The sequence below is a fragment of the Pleurotus ostreatus genome, assembly GCF_014466165.1.
Source record: "Pleurotus ostreatus strain PC9 chromosome Unknown scaffold_3, whole genome shotgun sequence".
Classification (NCBI taxonomy): Eukaryota; Fungi; Basidiomycota; class Agaricomycetes; order Agaricales; family Pleurotaceae; genus Pleurotus; species Pleurotus ostreatus.
Genome location: NW_023503158.1, coordinates 1,751,112 through 1,770,256, shown reverse-complemented (window position 1 = coordinate 1,770,256; position 19,145 = coordinate 1,751,112). Strand labels below are relative to the sequence as shown.

At 49.9% G+C, this 19,145-nt stretch overlaps 11 protein-coding genes across 11 annotated transcripts; 6 read left to right on the top strand and 5 right to left on the bottom strand.

Moving 5' to 3' along the window:
* Positions 1-22: 22 nt before the first annotated feature.
* Positions 23-1,595, bottom strand: PC9H_005110 (uncharacterized protein; the record flags this gene model as incomplete). The annotated part of the gene is made up of 3 exons (XM_036774686.1): positions 23-1,149; positions 1,198-1,461; positions 1,529-1,595. The coding sequence occupies 3 exons, from the start codon at positions 1,593-1,595 to the stop codon at positions 23-25; spliced, it is 1,458 nt and encodes a 485-aa protein (XP_036633188.1).
* Positions 1,596-2,225: 630 nt separating this feature from the next.
* On the top strand, positions 2,226-4,086 carry PC9H_005109 (uncharacterized protein; the record flags this gene model as incomplete). Its single annotated transcript, XM_036774685.1, has 13 exons — positions 2,226-2,328; positions 2,390-2,526; positions 2,583-2,630; positions 2,691-2,875; positions 2,924-2,948; positions 2,998-3,083; positions 3,145-3,158; positions 3,209-3,285; positions 3,343-3,627; positions 3,687-3,740; positions 3,802-3,912; positions 3,972-4,016; positions 4,069-4,086. The coding sequence occupies 13 exons, from the start codon at positions 2,226-2,228 to the stop codon at positions 4,084-4,086; spliced, it is 1,188 nt and encodes a 395-aa protein (XP_036633187.1).
* A 76-nt stretch (positions 4,087-4,162) lies between these two features.
* On the bottom strand, positions 4,163-5,615 carry PC9H_005108 (uncharacterized protein; the record flags this gene model as incomplete). Its single annotated transcript, XM_036774684.1, has 7 exons — positions 4,163-4,478; positions 4,526-4,930; positions 4,986-5,084; positions 5,139-5,260; positions 5,309-5,461; positions 5,516-5,536; positions 5,592-5,615. The coding sequence occupies 7 exons, from the start codon at positions 5,613-5,615 to the stop codon at positions 4,163-4,165; spliced, it is 1,140 nt and encodes a 379-aa protein (XP_036633186.1).
* Positions 5,616-5,755: 140 nt separating this feature from the next.
* On the top strand, positions 5,756-6,976 carry TVP38_2 (Tlg2-vesicle protein; the record flags this gene model as incomplete). The annotated part of the gene is made up of 7 exons (XM_036774683.1): positions 5,756-5,857; positions 5,917-6,067; positions 6,120-6,328; positions 6,381-6,461; positions 6,519-6,654; positions 6,711-6,774; positions 6,835-6,976. The coding sequence occupies 7 exons, from the start codon at positions 5,756-5,758 to the stop codon at positions 6,974-6,976; spliced, it is 885 nt and encodes a 294-aa protein (XP_036633185.1).
* Positions 6,977-7,057: 81 nt separating this feature from the next.
* Positions 7,058-8,372, bottom strand: PC9H_005106 (uncharacterized protein; the record flags this gene model as incomplete). The annotated part of the gene is made up of 3 exons (XM_036774682.1): positions 7,058-7,845; positions 7,910-8,162; positions 8,217-8,372. 3 exons carry the CDS (start codon positions 8,370-8,372, stop codon positions 7,058-7,060), a joined length of 1,197 nt encoding a protein of 398 aa, XP_036633184.1.
* A 369-nt stretch (positions 8,373-8,741) lies between these two features.
* On the bottom strand, positions 8,742-10,321 carry PC9H_005105 (uncharacterized protein; the record flags this gene model as incomplete). The annotated part of the gene is made up of 3 exons (XM_036774681.1): positions 8,742-8,803; positions 8,832-8,861; positions 8,896-10,321. 3 exons carry the CDS (start codon positions 10,319-10,321, stop codon positions 8,742-8,744), a joined length of 1,518 nt encoding a protein of 505 aa, XP_036633183.1.
* A 375-nt stretch (positions 10,322-10,696) lies between these two features.
* Positions 10,697-11,728, top strand: SSU72 (RNA polymerase II subunit A C-terminal domain phosphatase; the record flags this gene model as incomplete). The annotated part of the gene is made up of 6 exons (XM_036774680.1): positions 10,697-10,939; positions 10,991-11,022; positions 11,070-11,213; positions 11,265-11,404; positions 11,454-11,572; positions 11,627-11,728. 6 exons carry the CDS (start codon positions 10,697-10,699, stop codon positions 11,726-11,728), a joined length of 780 nt encoding a protein of 259 aa, XP_036633182.1.
* Positions 11,729-12,357: 629 nt separating this feature from the next.
* On the top strand, positions 12,358-13,360 carry PRE8 (Proteasome subunit alpha type-2; the record flags this gene model as incomplete). Its single annotated transcript, XM_036774679.1, has 5 exons — positions 12,358-12,386; positions 12,451-12,548; positions 12,602-12,857; positions 12,907-13,065; positions 13,135-13,360. 5 exons carry the CDS (start codon positions 12,358-12,360, stop codon positions 13,358-13,360), a joined length of 768 nt encoding a protein of 255 aa, XP_036633181.1.
* Positions 13,361-14,061: 701 nt separating this feature from the next.
* On the top strand, positions 14,062-15,059 carry PC9H_005102 (uncharacterized protein; the record flags this gene model as incomplete). Its single annotated transcript, XM_036774678.1, has 5 exons — positions 14,062-14,139; positions 14,203-14,480; positions 14,531-14,746; positions 14,795-14,815; positions 15,023-15,059. The coding sequence occupies 5 exons, from the start codon at positions 14,062-14,064 to the stop codon at positions 15,057-15,059; spliced, it is 630 nt and encodes a 209-aa protein (XP_036633180.1).
* A 134-nt stretch (positions 15,060-15,193) lies between these two features.
* Positions 15,194-18,256, bottom strand: ALD5_2 (aldehyde dehydrogenase (NAD(P)(+)) ald5; the record flags this gene model as incomplete). The annotated part of the gene is made up of 15 exons (XM_036774677.1): positions 15,194-15,329; positions 15,515-15,564; positions 15,615-15,830; positions 15,884-15,915; positions 15,974-16,094; positions 16,156-16,331; positions 16,683-16,746; positions 16,970-17,123; positions 17,175-17,203; positions 17,272-17,353; positions 17,406-17,563; positions 17,669-17,741; positions 17,794-17,983; positions 18,038-18,084; positions 18,141-18,256. 15 exons carry the CDS (start codon positions 18,254-18,256, stop codon positions 15,194-15,196), a joined length of 1,644 nt encoding a protein of 547 aa, XP_036633179.1.
* Positions 18,257-18,591: 335 nt separating this feature from the next.
* On the top strand, positions 18,592-19,056 carry PC9H_005100 (uncharacterized protein; the record flags this gene model as incomplete). Its single annotated transcript, XM_036774676.1, has 3 exons — positions 18,592-18,825; positions 18,879-18,988; positions 19,041-19,056. The coding sequence occupies 3 exons, from the start codon at positions 18,592-18,594 to the stop codon at positions 19,054-19,056; spliced, it is 360 nt and encodes a 119-aa protein (XP_036633178.1).
* Positions 19,057-19,145: the final 89 nt, after the last annotated feature.

Sequence of the window (19,145 nt, the reverse complement as noted above, 5' to 3'; positions counted from 1 at the left end):
ATATGCTCACAAAAGTGAACAACTATCGCTGAAATGTCGTTGCGTAGCTGTGAGCGTTTCGCGCAAGTATTTGCGAGGACAATCTCGCTCCCTCCATATCCATGACCTTGATCTCTACTTCGGCAATGAGCTCCTTCAATTTTGCGACGGAGGCTGAGAGCGCAGCAGGATGTCCCTCGGCTTCCATTGCGCTGAGGAAACTGTCGATGTCCAGAACCTCCATGGACTTCCCATCTGCCTCTCCATCTGCCTCTCCATCTGCCTCTCTATACATATGCCGGCAAAATGCGTAAGAGTCTTCCGATAAGGCCAGTGTCCACCCCTCTCGATTCAAATACCCCTTGCTGAACAGAGGGTAGATGGGCACTTGCCTTTCGCCCCATTTCTGGCCTTCCGCCCGATCAGATGCGAGGCATGCTAATGCAAGCATACTTGAACCCGCCATTCCGACATAAAGACCAGGGCGCGGCATGCCCATCCCCTTCCACGACATCCCCATGATAAAATCGAAGAACATTTGGACGATTCTCTGTGGGGTGAAGAACGGCACCGAGGGGCAGCTACCACCGACCAGGAATGACAACAAAAGACCAGGGAAACTGAACGCAGGCTTGTATGGTGCAGCGCTTGCGAATCTCAGAAGGGCAGGGTGGACCAGAGCCTCCATGTTATAGAAGAGCTTGGGTTCCTCATCCAACAGTTTCCAGATGGATTCGTCCTCCATCCGCGTGCCAAGGAGGGTGACATGTGAGATCGATGGCGTCGAGGTTAACAACTTGCGCACGGTGTCTATGGTGACATGGGGCATGTTCGAAAGTTTGAGACGTTTTACGTCATTGTACTGAGATACGAAGTTGATGATCTGGTCGGATGGGAGGGGGAGGCCAGTTAGATCGAGTTCGTTCTTATTGCTTTGGGCTTCGTAGACACGGCGAAGTAATGAAATAGCAACATCAGGAAAGGGATCGATGCCTCGTAGAGCTGCTTTGATTACTTTAGCCTTCTCCGGTACCCAGACGAAAGGCTCTAATCCATCGAAGTTACCCTGTGCGATGGATTGCTCAACCGCAGGTCCCATAACAAGGTCGGCCAACTGGGGGATGATATTGTCAACCTGGACTGGGAGTTCATCTGGGACTGCGGGTTCGTCTGGGGGACCTGCTTCGTCACACGCTTCATCGGATGCTTCTCAGTCACTGTCGTCGGGAGGGTACTCCGCAGGCCAAACTTCTGCGAGCATCTCCGTCGTAACCAGTCTGACATCATCAAGAGTGGCGACTACGGCTGCAATGTCCTTTTCCAGCTCTATGTCTTCATCTTTCAGATTGGCCCCGGGCTCGGGGGCTGGGAAATATACCCTGATGTATTCCTCCGCTACGATTGGTTTGCCTGTGAGGATATGACAGTACGCTGGCTTCATCGGATCGTTGATATCAATGACGGATATACCGTCATCGGGCCCTAAGGTAGGTAGAGCTCCGTGAGCAGCCCACTCGAGGAAATGATGGCTTTCCGCATGCTGTAGCACTCACCCTGGTCAAAACTGCCACCACGCGCCGGTAAGAGACACCCATTGATAGAATGACCTGGGGCATAGGTTGGAATTGAATCCAGATCGACGCAGCAGGCAGTCCCAAGCAGGTATTGTGTATATGGACAAGGGTACGCTGGCACGTCCCTTCCATTTCTACTGTATTTGGTTTGCACCCCATCGAGTTCGAGTTTTATGATCTCAGCGTTGTCCTTTTGCTTAGCGAGATCGATGGATCAGCGTATAGCGCGCGGTGGTAAGCGACGTTAGCACCATTGGTTGTGAAACCTGCTGAGTGAGCGATAGTATGCTTTCTTATCGGTAGAATCGCGAGGCACGACCTTGCCTATAAGCCAGATTTGATGGCGCGAACCCATGGAAACCACTGGTGACAGGGCACTGGGGGAAAGCGGTGTCTCCTCTCGTAGACTTAAGCTCTATCGCTCGCATCTTTCCGTAGAGTCCGAGTCACGATTGAGGTTCTGCTGGGACAATGAAAGAATTTGAGGGTGCGCTGAGTGAAGTTGGAACGATCATCAATGATCGAACGGGCGTCTAGTTTCCGATCATGGAAATCGAATTCAGGGATGGCAGCATGGCGCAATAAGGACCGAGAAGATGACAATTGCGTGCGAGTCAACGTTCTTCGGAAAGGTTGAAGTCTGCACTCGAGAAACAGCTTACTCTTTCTCTCATGCCTTCAGATATCAAGCCAGCACTCAAGGGGACGCGGTTGATCCATGGTGACTCTGGGTTCGCAGGGCCAGAGGTTGCGCCCTCGATTTCCGTTTCAACAAGTAGGCAACACTGCTTGCGAGGAATTCCGATAGTCGGAATGCTGACAATTGTGGTCGATAGCGTTCAGAGCTCCCCACCCAGATGACGGCGCAATTTCTTCATATGAGATAGACCTGAGGAATCCCTCTAGACATGTCTATTCGAGATATACGCAGCAAGTCAGCACTCGGGCTGAGCATATCCTCAGCGAGATCAACGTGAGTAGCTTCTTGCTTTGTCATTGAAGAAAAAGACTAACGATTTACGCTTTAAGCATGGCTATGCGTTGACATACGCGTCTGGGCTATCCGCTTCCTATGCTGTAAGGGGGACAGACCATTTCGTAGGGCGAACATTCGTTGACTTCTCTCGAAATCTGCAGGCCCTCGTATTCTTTCAACCGAAACGCATCGCAATCACGGGCGGTTATCATGGATGCCACAATACCATCGGGGTCTACAGGAAATCCCGAAATGCTGACATTCCTATTATCGACTTAGACGACGAATATCAGCCTGGTGATTTATGTTGGTTAGAAACACCCCTCAACCCAACCGGGGAATCTAGGTTGCTATTTGTCGTTCCTGCTGAGAGAGAAGGCTGATGCTCGTATAGGGATATCAAGTACTATGCTGATAAAGTGAGTTCCTTGTATCTGGTAAGCGTATATACCTGACCTCGGGCTGTAGATCCACAAGGTTGGGGGTAAATTACTTGTTGACTCGACCTTTGGTCCACCACCATTACAATATCCCTTCAATTTTGGTGCAGATTGGTCAGTTCAACGTTGCTCTCCTCTGTAGGTGCGGTGCTAACGTATGAACACATCTCTGCAGTGTTCTCCACTCTGGTATGTCGGCAAACTATCAAGGACGTACAAGTCATGAACGACTTTTATAGCAACTAAATACTTCGGCGGCCACTCGGACATGCTTGGAGGCGTTCTAATTGTCAAGACCTCTCAAGAATGGAGCACTGTACGATTGCATTGTGTTCTCCTTTTATTTCTGCCATTCATCCACATTTCCCTATAGCTTCACAACGACAGGACATACATAGGAAACACAATGGGCTCATTGGAGGCGTGGCTCCTTCTCCGCTCTCTGCGAACCCTCCACCTTCGCGTCCCTAGACAATCTAAAACTGCTACCGCCTTGGCGCAGTGGCTCAAGGGAGCAGCTGGTACTCGATCCTTCGATGGTATTCCTGGGGGTATCATTGAGAAAGTCTGGCACTCCTCGTTCCAAGGAAAGGACTCGCGCGGCTTCGACCCTGCGACCCAGATGCAAGGCGGTTGGAACGCAACATTCGCTCTGCTGGTATGCATCATCGCCTCCAGATCAATGCCGATAAACTGACTTACATTGCAACAATACAGCTCACCAAACCAGAATACGCATCATTCCTCCCTCATGAGCTGAAATATTTCGTGGTACGACCTACTTTCCTTCCATGACAAGCGGTACAATATTGATCCAGAATGTAAATCATAGCCGGCAACTAGCCTGGGAGGCGTAGAATCCCTTATAGAGCACCGTATCCATTCAGACCCTGGCGCAGATCCCCGACTTATCAGGATCAGCGTTGGTATTGAAGATCTTGAGGTATTCTCGCATTTCGACGATCAAGTTGGTTGCATATTAACCAGGATGTATCTCCATAGGATCTCAAGGACGATCTCCGCGGTGCCTTCCAGAAGCTCCATGCGGTGAGGGTTTACAGACTGGAACACCGAATGGGTTGCTGACTCTTTCCTCCAGACTAAGGCGAAATTGTGAGCGCTGCTAAATTCAATTGCTGGATAGATCATAGATAGACCACGAACACAATGCTACTTTTGAGAATGTAATACCATCAATATTTCCGTGCTCGGTAAAATTCAAAGAAGCTGGCCTTGTCCTCCCAGCCAAGCCCAGTCCTTTTCATCTTCCCCAACTGAGCTATCAAGGCAGCGCATGACGATACGAACACATCTTCGTTGGCTGCGTCGGGAACCACCTCACTGACCATAAATAGCTGAGAGCTAATCGAATCGGCGGGCTCCAGTAGTCGGATGGAAATAGAGAGAGGGGTTAGGGAGGTGGTAAGTGCAAAGAGATGACCCAGTGGATTGAACGAGGAGGGAATGGGGCACGACAGGGTTGGTGTGAAGTCCGTCGGTGGGTCATATCTACTGGGTTTAGTATCATATTGATAACCACAAACCAACGTACTCACCTGACACACATGATGAATACTCCGAATTTCTTAGTTGGGACCTGCTCTTTGGGAAAGACATTTGAAAACCTCAACAGCCCGCGGCCATTACTCGTCGTGGATTCGGGAAACACGACAATCGGTCTATCCGCTTGTTTCTGGATATCATCGAATTTCATGCACGGTGTAGTTGCGGCAGAATCATACGGAGGAACTCGACCGGTAAGGAGGATCATTTCTAGAAGAGAGCTGACGCGGAATCCACGAAACGTGCCCTGAGGGGACGCTTGCCGTGTAGAGGCTATGTTCGCTGAGCCTGTTCCTGTTCGCCGGCCTGGCGTGTGGGTCACGATCCCATCGCGGCCTGGAGTGGGAGTGGTTACAGTCAATGGGTCGAAAACGGGGAGAACGAAGATAGGATTGTAGCTGGAGATGGGGGACTCTTTAGACACGTGTTTATTTTTGGGGGATGCATACGTACCGACAGGCTAGCCACAACAACTCAATCCACGATACCCAATTCGATACAATGACATCTCCAGCCTTGGGGTACCATGCGTTAGCCACAGGCTTTCCGCGTCTATGACCAAAACTTGAAACCAGGACATGGGATGTGAGGAGCACATTGACTCACCCCCGTTTACGCGAGACACGCTCTACAGGTATCCATGTAAGCCCTATTATGAACAAGGCACTTCTGGTCAGCAAAGACGTGAGCAGCCCTGTTACGACTCGATGTATCGGCGCTATAGGATGCTAATGGAAATTATGGTCAGCGGGTACTATGAGAATTTATCAACTCACTAAAATTGCACAAATGCCTAGTACGTCCACGGTATAGACAGCAAGCAGTACTAGTACTAGCAGCGTCCGTACAGCTGCGATAGCATATTTAAACGGCAACAACAAAGTGGCTAATACGTTGGACCCCGATGGTGGAACCGGCGTCAGGAATGGCTGTTACGAAAATTGTGGACATTCAGATATATGGCTCGAGACGTCCCGGATTACCTGGATGCCAGTTCCGGGATCCTGTAAATCATTTCAGTATAAATGTAAAGCAAATAGAAAACTGAACTGACTCAACTCGATATGCGCTGAATTTCTCCATCGTCGTTCGTGATCAGGCCGACGCGACTCGACCCACGGAATCAAAATGGCACGTGCTCCTTGAGGGGCGCAGCGCTGAGCAACCTGCGTTAGTCAGTCCCGCACACCCATCCTTCTTACTGCCACTCATCTCCAGCTCAAATGTCGGCAGATCCTTCGCTTGCTCGACGGTTCTTCAAATTCATACGTGTATATGGCGGCTATACACTTGGTCGATATCAGAAGCTCCATGTCCGGAACAAGGTCAGTGATAACTTACACGGACCATACTCTACATAGGGCCTCGCTAACTGGACTTGCAGGCGCTGATTTGGTTATTGATCCTTTTCTACATATGCATTGGCATTGCTGTGCTTGTAATAACACCGGGGAGGATTGCTCAATTCCTCTACGACAAGGCTACATGGCTAGCGTCGACTAGGTTTGGTTGGATGGCACTGTTCGGTGCTATAGGTAGGCAGCATACTTCACTGTATACTACTCGCCCTCATATATTTCTCATTAGTCTTTGTCTCGTTCCCTCCTATGATCGGCCACACTACTCTGGTCACACTGTGTGGATTCGCATATGGTATGAAGGGTTTCTACATAGCTTCTACAGCTTCAGTCTTCGGGTCTGCGCTCTCCTTCACTGTCCTTCGACTTCTATTCAGCAGAAGATTGCGCGAATGGTCCGGAAAGAGTGATAAATGGCAGGCACTGGAGTCAGTTGTGGTACGTTCACGCTTTGATCCGTTCACTACGTCACGGGCTCACTATTTGACAGAGGGCGAAGGGCCTTCCGTTAATTATCCTCGTTCGAGTGTCCCCTCTTCCACCTTGGGTCTATTCAAATTCCCTCTTTGCCGTAAGCGCTCTCATCAATATATCACCCACGAATTTATCGTTTACATACCCTCTATAGTCGATTGAGGCCGTGTCTCTATGGCAATTCGTCGTAGCGACTTTGTTCGTCTTCCCGAAGCTGGTTCTGCACGTTTTCATCGGTTCAAGAATTGCTCCCCTCGCCGACGGTGATCAGCGTGGTCACATGGATACTCGTACGTGTCTTTGCGACTGTTGGGCGCATCGAATGTTGCTGATCACATCTATCCAGAAACGAAGTTAATCAACAGCCTAGTGATTGTCCTAGGTATTTCCTTGGCCATCGGTGCAAGTTGGTGAGTACCTGGAGGGCGGTGCGATAATTGAATGTTCTTCTGACATTGCTCTATACATAGGGCTGTTTTCACGTTGGTACAAAAGCATATTCGCCACCTAGATGGTCTCTCTCCCGAGACCGATGAACTTGCTGCCGAAGCCCTCGAGGACTACGATGAAGAGGCGCCGCTTCTGAGCTCTCCCCGCTCCGAGCAAACGTGATTATCTATTTAGGTGTTGATAGTAACCTAGACTCAGTCGCAACCCGGGACAGTACAATGTATCAGGATATTAAGTCGTACTCTAATAATAATGCAAAAACAGAAGTGACAGGCTGGCGCCAACCAAGAACATAAGTATGAATAGGCGACTATCTTTGGCTCTCCGCCTTGCTTCCCGCAGTTGTTCATTACCCTTGTCTACCATTACTGTCGTCGCAATTGCGTCTTCGTAGAGTTGATCCGTTAATTCCGTTTGTCGCGTCAGATGGGTAACCAGCTCCATCTGCAGCGCACTGATATCAACAAGGCGCGATTCTGCCTGTTGCACTGATTCGAGGGTATCTTGGACGTTCCGTAGAATGTTGGCGTTTTCGGTTTCGAACTGCATGATCTGTGATGCGGAGAGTTCTATTTCGTCATCCTCGTCATCTTCTTCTGGGGGTAGCTGGGTGCTGAGACGAACAGTTGGGTTGGAACGCGGATCCCCCGTGGGCGACGGGGCCCCAATGGTAGCTGCGATCAAGCTGGAAGAGGCATTCCCCAGCCAGCTTCCGCCCTCTTTGAATGAACTAGACACATCTGACCGAGGGCCGCCGACAAACGCGAGTTCTCCCATGCTAAGCGACGATGCCTCTTTCGCAGCTCCAGAACCTAACGTCCGAGTCCGCTCTGACTGGCGTTTGATTCGCTCCTCCTGCAGCTCCTTCTGTATCTGGCCAGCCATAGTCAACATCCTATTGAGGTACCATGTTATGCTGGCGTGATGCGCGGCTATGAAGTCCGAAGACACCGTCTCTGCGGTCTGCCGCAACCGCGATGGAAGTAGCTTCGTGAGAGGATTGACACGGCTGGCAACGAGTTCAACGCGCCCTATAATAGACCAAAGTCATACAACATGTAGACATACGATGAGCAAATACGCAGACGCACGTACGTCTTTCGAGGGCTTCCATTTCCTTTACTCGGTCTGCACACCGGGTGAGGATAACTCGGGCCTGGAGGTCAATTTGGTCCCGCTCCTCGTTCGTTAAGTACCGCACTCCAGACAGTAGCTGGTCTGGTTCTGACCCGCTCAGGTCAAGTATACGGGGGCTGGACCTGCCGAGAGACATGGCGCGGGTGTCCATGTTAAGGTAAGGCTTCCGTACGTTCGCGAGCATTCGCAGAAGGGTGTTGATGTGTCCGAGCTGGGGTGTACTTCAGCTCCAGTTGTTACGGCTAGTGCAGAAGTATAGCCTCACAATAACATATCCCTCTTTCACGTATTCCTTGCTCACTGCGTTGTCTGGAGAGCCCTGTGGAGCATGCTTTGACTTGCGTAGCTTTGGGTCAGGAGAAATGGGCCCCTTCTCCTTCAGAATATCTTTCAGTTCCTGCGTGCGGTCTACGGAAGGCATTGGAACGGTCAAACGTTACGGTGAAGCTTGGTACAGCGAAGGCTGGATGAGTGTCACCACTGCGTGGTCTGGTGGTCACGTGGCGGCCATCCATTTGTGGGACGGAAGCAAAGTTTTTTCTCTTCTTCATGAACCACATCCTTGATCATCCTTTGATACCGTTGAAGCTACATCACCAGGCTCGACTGTTGGTGGTCGACTGTGGCAGAGTAAAGAAGTCCTTGTTTGAGGCGGACGGCGTTTTTTCACCATCGTTTGCCATAGTTTGTGACCGACATCATGCAATCATCATGTCCCCGGGGAAATTAATACAGTCTATCTGATACATCTATGTATACTATCACGAACACTATAGAATCAAATTCTTGGTTAGCTTTCGAACTCGTCCGCCCACTCCAAACATTTGCCGGAGTTGCAGGCGTTGGCGATACCTTTCATTCTGACAGCAGGTCGACCCACCTTCATCATCGATGATTAATTCAATACAGTCTACGGTGGCAGCAGTGATGAAGACAAAACTTACGGCAGTAATCATCGGGTTTTCCTACCAATCGGCATATTGTTAACGCTGCTAGATCCAAGACATCGGCCTCTTGGACGAATGAGCAATGGATTAGAGTCACTTCATCGATTGAATGTAGATTGTGGGACCCGCGAAGGCGGTTTTGGACCATGGAAACCATTGCCTTTCCAGTGACTTGTCCACACCAACGGAAGTCTAGTTTGGATAGTTTAGGGCAGCACGCATCCGGCCCGCTGAACAGGCGAATGGCCTCGTCGGAGATGTCGCTATCGTGCAGTTGCAGCTCCCTTAAGTTGGGTAGATGAGTGAAATACGATGACATATGTACCGCGGAAAGATAGAAGCCGTGCAATTCGAGATACTCCAATGCGTGCCCTTGTGTAGCGATGAAACCGCGCAGGCAGTCAGCCAGGCTGTCTTGCACTTGCTCCTCTCCGGAAACATGAACCACCGCGCGCAGATGAAGGTGACTTAATGTCTCCGTCTGGATGAATGGGAGTAGATTGAGCATCTCCATTTCCCCTGTGATGTCAAGCTTGCGTAGCTGGGATAGATGGACCGGTTCGACGGTTGTTCCGATGTCTCCGTCAACAATGCTGATCTTTGACTTCAAGATCAATGTTTGTAGGAGAGGTAAACTTGCAAACAGGCGAAGGAGCTCAACATCGTGGTGACGGGGCGTCGTGGTGAGAATAAGCGATGTGATCTTCAATGATGACAAGCTCTCGTACAAGAGGCCCCTCTGGGGTATGGTGGCATGGAATGACAACCTGTTTAGCCGGGGTGCGTCACCAAAGGCGAGGGGAAGTTCCTGGAGATCGACGCCCAATGGCACCTCCCCACCGGTGAAAGGCAGTCTAAGCCCGATGTTTGATAGCAGGGGGAAAGAGGCACGTCCAAATATCCCCAGAAAGTGGTCCACTTCTTCCAAGGACTCCGCCGTCAGGTACAACGACGCCCATCGGTGCGTGTGCTGCATTAGCATTGCCAACACATTCATAAATACCGCCGAGCGGCTGAGCGATAGCGATATCGACAGAGGAGCCAGGCCTGACCGGTCCAGTCGGAATTTAATCTTCCTCTGAAGGCTCCTTTCCTCGCTGTCTGGATCCACGACTATGTTTGACCACAGCGTCGGTGCCAAAGCGGCCTTCCTCCACTCGGAACATACCCCGGAGACGTTGAGCGGCGTACGGGGATAGCCTAGGTCGACGCAAATTTGAAAGATGTATGTCAAGACCTCGGGCGGCAGGCGGCGAGCCAGGGTAATTAACCCTTTGTAGTACCTGATAGCAGACAGATGATAGGCACGTCTGGATTGTAGTAAGGTAACCTGTCGGACGAGGCGCTCTTTCTGCGCTTCAATGGCAGTGACAGCAGCCTCGTGGAAGGAAATCGCGGTGTGGGCCTTGTCATCGTCTGCCATTTTAGCGGTGTACCAACGATGTACTGCTGTAAATGATAGTAGATAAGTACTACGGTGGGTCGGTCACTCGGCGTCAGTTTCTGGACAGCTGCCATTCCGTTGCTTACGTGATCCAGTAGTGGTTGGTTTTTGCAGAGCATCGTCCAGTCCGCAACGGTGGAGGCTCTCCATCAACCAGCAGTCGAACAAAGGTAATTCAATTTCCACGGGGACCCTTCATGATGATTCAGAGTGGAATCTTGATTGACCCGCCAAACAACGGCACTGGGTCAAGCTGAAGACCGCTATGGTTCTAGATACTGCTGAAACCTGCTCACGCTACCCAATATCAGTGTAATTGCTTGTGCTGACTGGTATGCTTTGATCCAGAACATAATGGATCCGAGGAAAGCACGCGACCCACGGTTGGCTCGTGCAGATCCACGATTACAGCGTGCTCAACCACCAACAGCGCCCGCTGCAGTTCCGACGCCCCCTCAGTCATGGAATGAGAATGGTGCTTCTGGCGCGCCTTCTTCGTCCTATCAAGAACCCGCCGCAGCCACGAGTCAGGTCAAACCTCAATCTATCATCCACAAAGCGAGACCCCTCTTTTGTGTAGTTTGTGCAAGCAATCAAGTAAGCAAATCATTTGAGAAGACATCGAACAGCCATCTAATAAACGTATAGAATCGATCCATGGAGGGACACCACGTGTTGGCGTAAGTAGTATTTCTGCTTCGCTCAGCAATTACGAATTTTCGTCAAGTAAAGCTGGTTATCGCGTTATTTCTTCCGGAACAGGTTCAGCCGTTCGATTGCCTGGTCCCTCGATTGACAAGCCAAATATCTATCAGTTTGGAACGCCTTACAATGCCATCTATGAAGAGCTTAATGGCAAGGATCCCCGTTTGTTCGTTGAGTGTGTAATCCCATGCGTTTATTGTCCTCAAGGCTGCCATAGATACACCGCCAACGGTTTGCTCCAGATGCTGGACCGGAACCGCCGCATCAAACTAGCCCCAGAAAGGTGGCAGGACAGCAGAACCGTTGCTGATATAGTAATAACCTGTGAAGAGCGGTGCTTTGACGCTGTCTGTGATGGTAAGTCTCCATCATGATAGTGAATGTATTATACCTCATTTATAAACAGATTTACTCGCCCGAGGCGGAGAATTCAATCGACCAGTTCATATAATCAATTTGGAGATCAAGGATAACCACGAAGAGGCGTTGATTGCGGGAAAGGCCATATTAGATCTTGCAGCAGCAGTGAGACGGAACCCAGTCCCGAATTCCATCTACTAAAACAACCGACCTGTTTAGCTCGAGGCATCAGATGATATTGATGAAGATATAGATTCGATACTTCAAGCACAACAAGAAAAGCATCCGCACAGTATCCTCCATGCCGTTGCATTTTACTAGTCCGGTAGCTACGCGTCTTGTACTCTCACTTCAATTTTAGTGATGCTATTATTGGGCGGTTGCAAGATCCCCTTGCCTCAGCGTTTTTCCACAATTTTACTGATGTACTTTTGGGAGGTTACGGACATTTTTCCTTAGCTCCGTGTTTTGAGGCCACACCTCCGCGATTTTATTGATGCCCTACCATTTGTGTAGATCTTTCATTCTGTATATAGTCTGCCGTGCCCGACTCAGCGCCGGGTTGTTGATCTAGCTCCATTGTGACACTCCAAACGGTGCATTTGAAGGTAGATGAACCAGCAGCCGACATATGGAAAGACCGAGCCAGCCAATCGTTTGCAAGGGCGCACCTCCCACGACAGTTAAAGGTTGCGGTGTCCGACGCGGCATCTAATATCCGATGTCCACATCATTCTCATGTGCAAAAGTCATGCAGAATGATTGTTTCGGATTGAGCCTTAGTACGTCACGCGTCAACCTGGGAATTCCGGGTGGCGGTGCCAGTACTTGTCCCTATTTGTCCCTATGAACCTCATATTTGTCTCTGTTTCGATCAATCGGCGTACGTAAGCAAGCAGACGCTTTGGATCACAGTCGCGACGCGCGTCGGACGTTACATTCAATTAATCATGGCCAACGCAGGAGGCGGAGCGTACAGGTCAGCTGCTGCATCACTCGCTGCTCAGAATACGGCCATCTGACATCCTTCAAATTCAACTTAGTTTCTCTCTCACAACATTCTCACCAAGCGGGAAGCTCGTTCAGATCGAACATGCTTTAGCAGCGGTATCGCAGGGGACAACGAGTCTCGGGATCAAAGGTAGAACTCTTCGGTATCGATTCTTGAGGACTTTGATATATGATTCTATATAGCCTCGAACGGGATCGTTATTGCTACTGAGAAGAAGTCATCGTCCATCTTGATTGACGATTCCATGGTCGACAAGGTCGCCGTCGTTTGCCCAAATATTGGCATCGTATACTCAGGAATGGGCCCCGACTTTCGTGTTCTGATTGCCAGGGCTCGTAAGAGTGCTCAGGCGTACTGGAAGATCTACGGGGAATACCCCCCAACTCGCGTCTTGACGCAGGAACTCGCCACGATCATGCAGAAGGCCACGCAGTCCGGGTATGTGATATCATTACGGCCAACTACGGGGGCTCATGATCGGAGTAAGGGGTGTACGCCCGTATGGCGTATCATTGCTAGTCGCGGGGTGGGACATAACCCGCGGCCCCAGTCTGTATCAGGTTGATCCCTCCGGTTCATTTTGGGCATGGAAGGCAAGCGCGATCGGTAAGAATATGGTCAACGCCAAAACATTCCTGGAAAAACGGTGTGTATCGGCTCTTGGTGTCAGCGAAATGATTGCCTGATGAAATCTATCCAATGTTTGCCGAAACAGGTACAACGATGATATCAGTCTGGAGGATGCCATTCACACCGCTCTCTTAACGTTGAAGGAGGGTTTCGAGGGCCAGATGACGGAGAAGACCATTGAAATTGGCGTGGTCACTGTGCCTACAATTGAAGAGCTGGAACAGGGCAAGATTGGAGGGGAAACAGGCCGTCCAACACCAACGTTTAGAAAATTGACTGAAGAAGAAGTTAGGGATTACCTTGCATTGTAACCACTGTACGACCGGCATTTGGTGCGCTGTCATCATCATCATTTACTTTCTTTCACTATCATTGTCGAATATAATTGGGATAGCCCGCCAATCTTACTGATAGGTCACGTCAGATGAGCACGGCTGCATCGCCTCCAACAGAGATCACAGACGTAGTGAGACGTTGTATAAGCTTTAGCCCCACTGTCAAGGGTCTGGTGATTTCGTCAGTACAGCTACGAGACTTAATTTCTAGTCCTTTGAGGCCACGTTGGCGAGATACAGAAAGCGAGTCAATGGTAGGCTTTTACCATAGCGAAATATCCAAGATCATTAAATCAATCATAAAAAGGGCACAGGGTCGGGTAATAACCTCAAACACACGGTTTGGCATGCATGACCTTGCACACCTGTGATCTTAGATTCCGACAGATTCAACGGTCGGCTCAACCAAAGAAGACACTTTGCGAGATCAAGATTCGATGGTGTACGAATAAGTAACACCCTCCCTAGTTACCTCCTTCCGTTACTTCATCATCGAAGGAAGGAAGGAGCCAGATTACTCAAGCGATCGCTCGCTTTGCCGCTCATACTGATACGCCCTCACACTGCCATGATCATAGTACATATATGACCAGACCGCGCCGGTCCTCAACCTCATCCCCCCAGATTTACCGGACTTCCACATCCATCCTCTGTCCTGCCATCCACCCAAACTCGCCATGACTTCTGTTCCCCCACAACGTGCCCCAAAGCGCGTAGCCATGGCTTGCACGTACTGCAGGCGTCGTAAGATCAAGGTGGGTCCCCTGCCCATGGTTAAGCTCTGTCTCTGACATCACGCAATGAAGTGCGAACCACAGACTTCGCCAAATTATTCGTGCAAGAACTGTTCGGACAGGCGACAACAGTGCACCTACTTGCCCGTTGAATTCGATGATCCGAACGCGCCGCAGCTGCAGCAGTCGATGAGCCCTTCTCCGGAAGCTCCATACTTCCCGACAACTAGCGGCCACCCGTCTATGCAGTACTCTGGCCACCCTCAGGATAGCATGTGGTCGCAGCAGTCACCGCAGATGCAACAAGCATACGCCCAGCAGAGGGGGATGCCTGGATACACCATGCCTAGCGATGGCGGCAGGTACGCAGACCCCGACAATCTAGTCATGTCTATCATTGACGCGTTGGTAGGACTCACTCCAGCGCATTGCCCGACACCGCGACGCATGCATACAACCAGGGTTGGAATGCTCAATATAGCCAAGGTTTCGCTCTACCGGATGGCGGAAGCAATACGGCATTCTCGTACACCCCACAGGCAGCGGATGGGGTCCATAACGCTAGCTCCTCTGGGTATAACCCTTACTCCTCGTCAAACACCGGGAGCGTCTCTGCAGCGCCACCAATGTAAGTCCTTTGGTGACCCTGCGCTTTGCCATACTCAGCGATGCTCAGGTACTGCCAATGCACTCCGGGGTACGCATGCGTGTGCTACCCAGGTTACGTCTGCGCTTGCCCTCCTCGCCGTGCTTGATGGTCTATTCTATCAAAGTTCCATTTATTTATGCTGTTGTTACTGTATTTTATGTTGACTAATGTCCGGTGTGGCTTGCTTAGGTTTTTGCTATTTTTTTCCGGCCAAGTTGTTAGTATAGCGTATAATTTACATATTTATCACCGCAGACCACGCGCACAGTTTCTTTTTGGATTTACCGCTTGAGGAATCAATACAAAAGCGACTCAGTACGATCGCGCGTTCTGAGAAGGAGGTGGATTCGAAACGCGTGGCTTTAAGATGAAAGAAACGTGCTTTCATAGCATATGGGTTCGTGGCAACGAGTTAATATACAACATTTAATTCAGGATATACAGCCTTCTAGACTTGGAGAAGACGAAGTTCACAAAGGCCACGCCAGCTTCTCGCCGAAATTCCAGTGGATCGCCTTTACCGACGTATATTCCTCCAATGCATAACTCCCCAGCTCCCGACCTAGGAGAAGGTCAGTACAGGCTAATCCCTACGAGGGAAATATTACCAATTCCGGATTGTTTCTTTCCTCCAAAGGGAACGTTGTTATTGAGAATATTATATTGGTTGATCCAGACCTTAAATATAAATATAATTGTAATCATCAACACTGCATTGGCACGGAAACCAAAAGACCAATAGCTCACCGTTCCAGCCTCGAGCGCGGACGACACCCTGATGCACTGACTCGCATCATCTGGACGAAATGATGAGCTTTGTGCTATGAGAAATAATGGAAATACACACTGGAGTGGAGCCCTGCACCCAAGCCATATGTTGTGTCATTGGCGAGAGAGATTGCTTCTTCTTCTGTCTTGAATCGACCAACCGTAAGTACGGGACCAAATATCTAAATAGTTTGTCAGTCCCGAACATCACCACGACGCAAAACATGTGGAAGATCGGCATCAAGGGTGAACGACGCATGTTCTGAAGGTGAACGGTAATTACCTCCTCTTGTACCTAGAAAATAATTATCAATATCAATTCTAAGGCATTGCCTCTCAGAGCCTCACAATTTTCATGTCGGAGGTGATATCGGTGAAGACTGGAAACGGAAGCTAGGTCAGACATGGAAAAAAATCCGAGTAGGCCAATTAACTCACTTGTGGGATCAACGAAGTATCCTTTTCCCTGCCGCTTCTCACCCCCAACGGCAACCTTCGCCCCAGCTTGTTTCCCAGCTTCAATGTAACTCCAAACGCGATCGTATTGGGTCTTTGAAACCTAGGCGCGGGGTTTAGGCGGGTTGCTGACCTCGTAGCATAGTTGAGCGAAATGGGCCTACCACGGGACCGGCGCCACTTGCGTCGTCGAACCCGTTTCCAACTACCAGTTCCTTCATCTTCCCAACCAGCAACGCGACAAACTTGTCATAGATAGTTTCTTGGACATAAAGCCGAGATCCCGCAGTGCAATCTTGACCGGTGTTATAACCAATGCCCAACGCCACCCAGTTTGCAGCTGTAGATGATTCATCAGAATTCAGCCGCGCCCTAACGATGCGGAAGCAGCGAAGTAGTAGGTGAGATTAGCACCCTCGGACACGAGAAGGCATGTGCTTGCCACGAGGCATTAGTCTATTCTCTTCAGGGACCGCATCGAGGACGTCATTCCCTGTCATTCCCCGCTTGGGACAGAGAAGCAACGGTGGACAACGCTCTCGGCAAAATCCTTGCATGGATAAAGCGGGTAACACATGTGTGTGCTGGATCCAGTATAGTACCAGTGCGGAGGCGCCGTATAAGAGCGAACAAGAAAAGGTACCGATAGATGGTGGAGTAGTGATGGGGATTTTCAATTGATAACACGCACCTTGGTCCAAATCCGCCGATTCGAAAATAATATGAGGTGATTTTCCGCCGAGTTCCAGAGAGACCTGCGGAGACGATGAATTAATAACCGCATTGCCAATGGGGTTGAATCAAAGGGGAAGCGTATGCAAGCGCTAGATTGAGCGCGAAGCCGAGGACAACAGCGGTGAGTAAGAATTAAACAACCAACCCACTCTCGAGAAGGAGGGTGCAGTCAAAAAAGTATGTATAACAACATCAACCCTGTTGCCGCTGTCTCAATTGGGAACAAAGTCGCGCATAAATTACCTTCTTGATGTTGCCTTTAGCCGCTTCCATTATTTTCCTACCAGTGACCGTGGAACCTGTGAAGGCCACTTTATCGACGTCGGGATGCGCGGCGAGGGCAGCACCGCCGATGGACCCGAGAGAGGGAACGGTGTTGATGACTCCCGGAGGAAAGCTATTATCAACTGAGGCGAGAAAGCAGCACGGAGAGGGTAATGTTGCTTACCCTGCTTCCTTCACAAGTTCACAAAGTTTCTATTTTTGATAAAACCGGTGGCTGAGCAAAACCAAATACAGGTGGTAACAGGAAGGGGGCGACGAACAAGGGCAGTCAGCGGTGTCACCTCTGACGGCTTCATTACTATTGTACAACCACAGGCAAGGGCGGGTGCAACTTTCCATGACCTAGATCATTATTCATTATGATGCGTGGGTGAGAATGATACCGACAACATACCACATGTTGATCGGATAATTCCACGGAATGCTAGAGAAATTTAAATATCTCAAACAAGGATTGCCACCGACAAGACTTAAGAAATACATTTGCCCACAAACTCCAATAGGCTCGTGTCGAGTGAACGCAATTTTTGTCTTGTTATCGACCTCGATCGTCTACATATAAAAGGTAAGCAGTGAGAATGACAATAAGATACTTAGACGGATGAAGGACTAGACGCATTGGCGAAGCTATGGATTGTCATTCAGAACTGGACTGACCTGACCAACTATTTTATCAGCCCATCCAGCATAATAGCGAAGGCACTGGATAGTGTCGCCAATGTCAAAGTCCCTTATAATGAATCCATCAACGAAAGCTTTACGGTGTGATACCAACAACTTACCTGGCAATTTTGACAGGTTTGCCATTATTGAGTGTTTCAAGCTCGGCTAGTTCTTGTGCATCTCTCTCGATCAAATCAGCCAGCTTGTTGATCAGTCTCGAGCGCTCAAAGCCTGTCACATTCTTTCCCCAGGTTGTCCTGAACGCTTCGCGAGCAGCAGCTACCGCCACATCAATATCCTTGACGGAGCCTGCCAGATGGTATCAGTTCTCGCCGTGGGTTGTCACTGGGACTCGACGTGCACCTGCAACGACCGAGCAAATAGCTTCTTCCGTAGCAGGATTGACTGGTCTTATCAAATATTGCGTTTAGCATCGAGATCACAGATCGCGTCAACATTAACTCACTTGATGAATTCATTTGAATCGACTGAAGGTACAAATTCGTTGTTGATGAAGAGACCTGTCGGGACCGTGATCTCCTTGCCCGACAGCGGGATCTTCACCACTGTGCTCTGCGCCATCGTGCTCGTAGATAAGAGTCTGATAGAGAGGAGCTGATGATGTGTGGGAGCTGATTGGACCCGTGCCGTCAACTTCCCCAACTGTAAAACTCGGAGTCGCGGCGCTCGCATTTTGAAGGGCATCGGCAGCTCGGCTACTACACACGACTAGATTCAGGGTCCGACTAAGTACCACCTGGTTTGCGCCCAATTGAGGATTTTTGCCCAAGGCCTTGAAAAGTCGAAATTGCGGTAAATTTTCCGAGAGCCACGGTAGTCGCTGCTAGCCATGTCTGCGGATATGACAATATTTGAAGGACATCCGTGGACCTCGGACTTCTACTTAAGTTCACGAGATGGTCCGTGGGAAGCTTTCGTGGGAAGACATTCCCATGACCCCTCGGCCAAAGTCGCAACTGAAGTTACTCAACGGAGCCTCGTCTTTCACTCAACATCCAGAACCAAATCTCGTCTTGTCCAGGCATTCCAGAAAAATGGTCCTTTCAGTCGTAGCTCGCCGCGCCGCTGCCGCAGGCGTCAGATCAATTCACACCACCGCGCCCGTCCGCTCTGCTGGCCATGATTACCATGTACGTTCTGTTAGCTTTTCGTCATATCGGCGCGCGCTGAGGCGGCACATTAGCATCTCCCCTTCGCCTGGCCGGGCAACAAGAAGACCGCGTTTGGCCTCAAGTTGACCTCTTTCTTGTTATTTGGCTTCAGCATTCCCGTCGTGGCCTCGGTCTACCAACTGTGAGTTCTTGTTCTCAATCCATATGGTCACTCTTCCTGAATCCCATGACAGGAAGAAATCTTCGTAAACTAGAGAAGAATGTATGGCACTTCTAAGCGCTGTAGACCATTTGCGGCTTAGAGCAACATATATTCCATTGTGCATGAACTAGCTTTG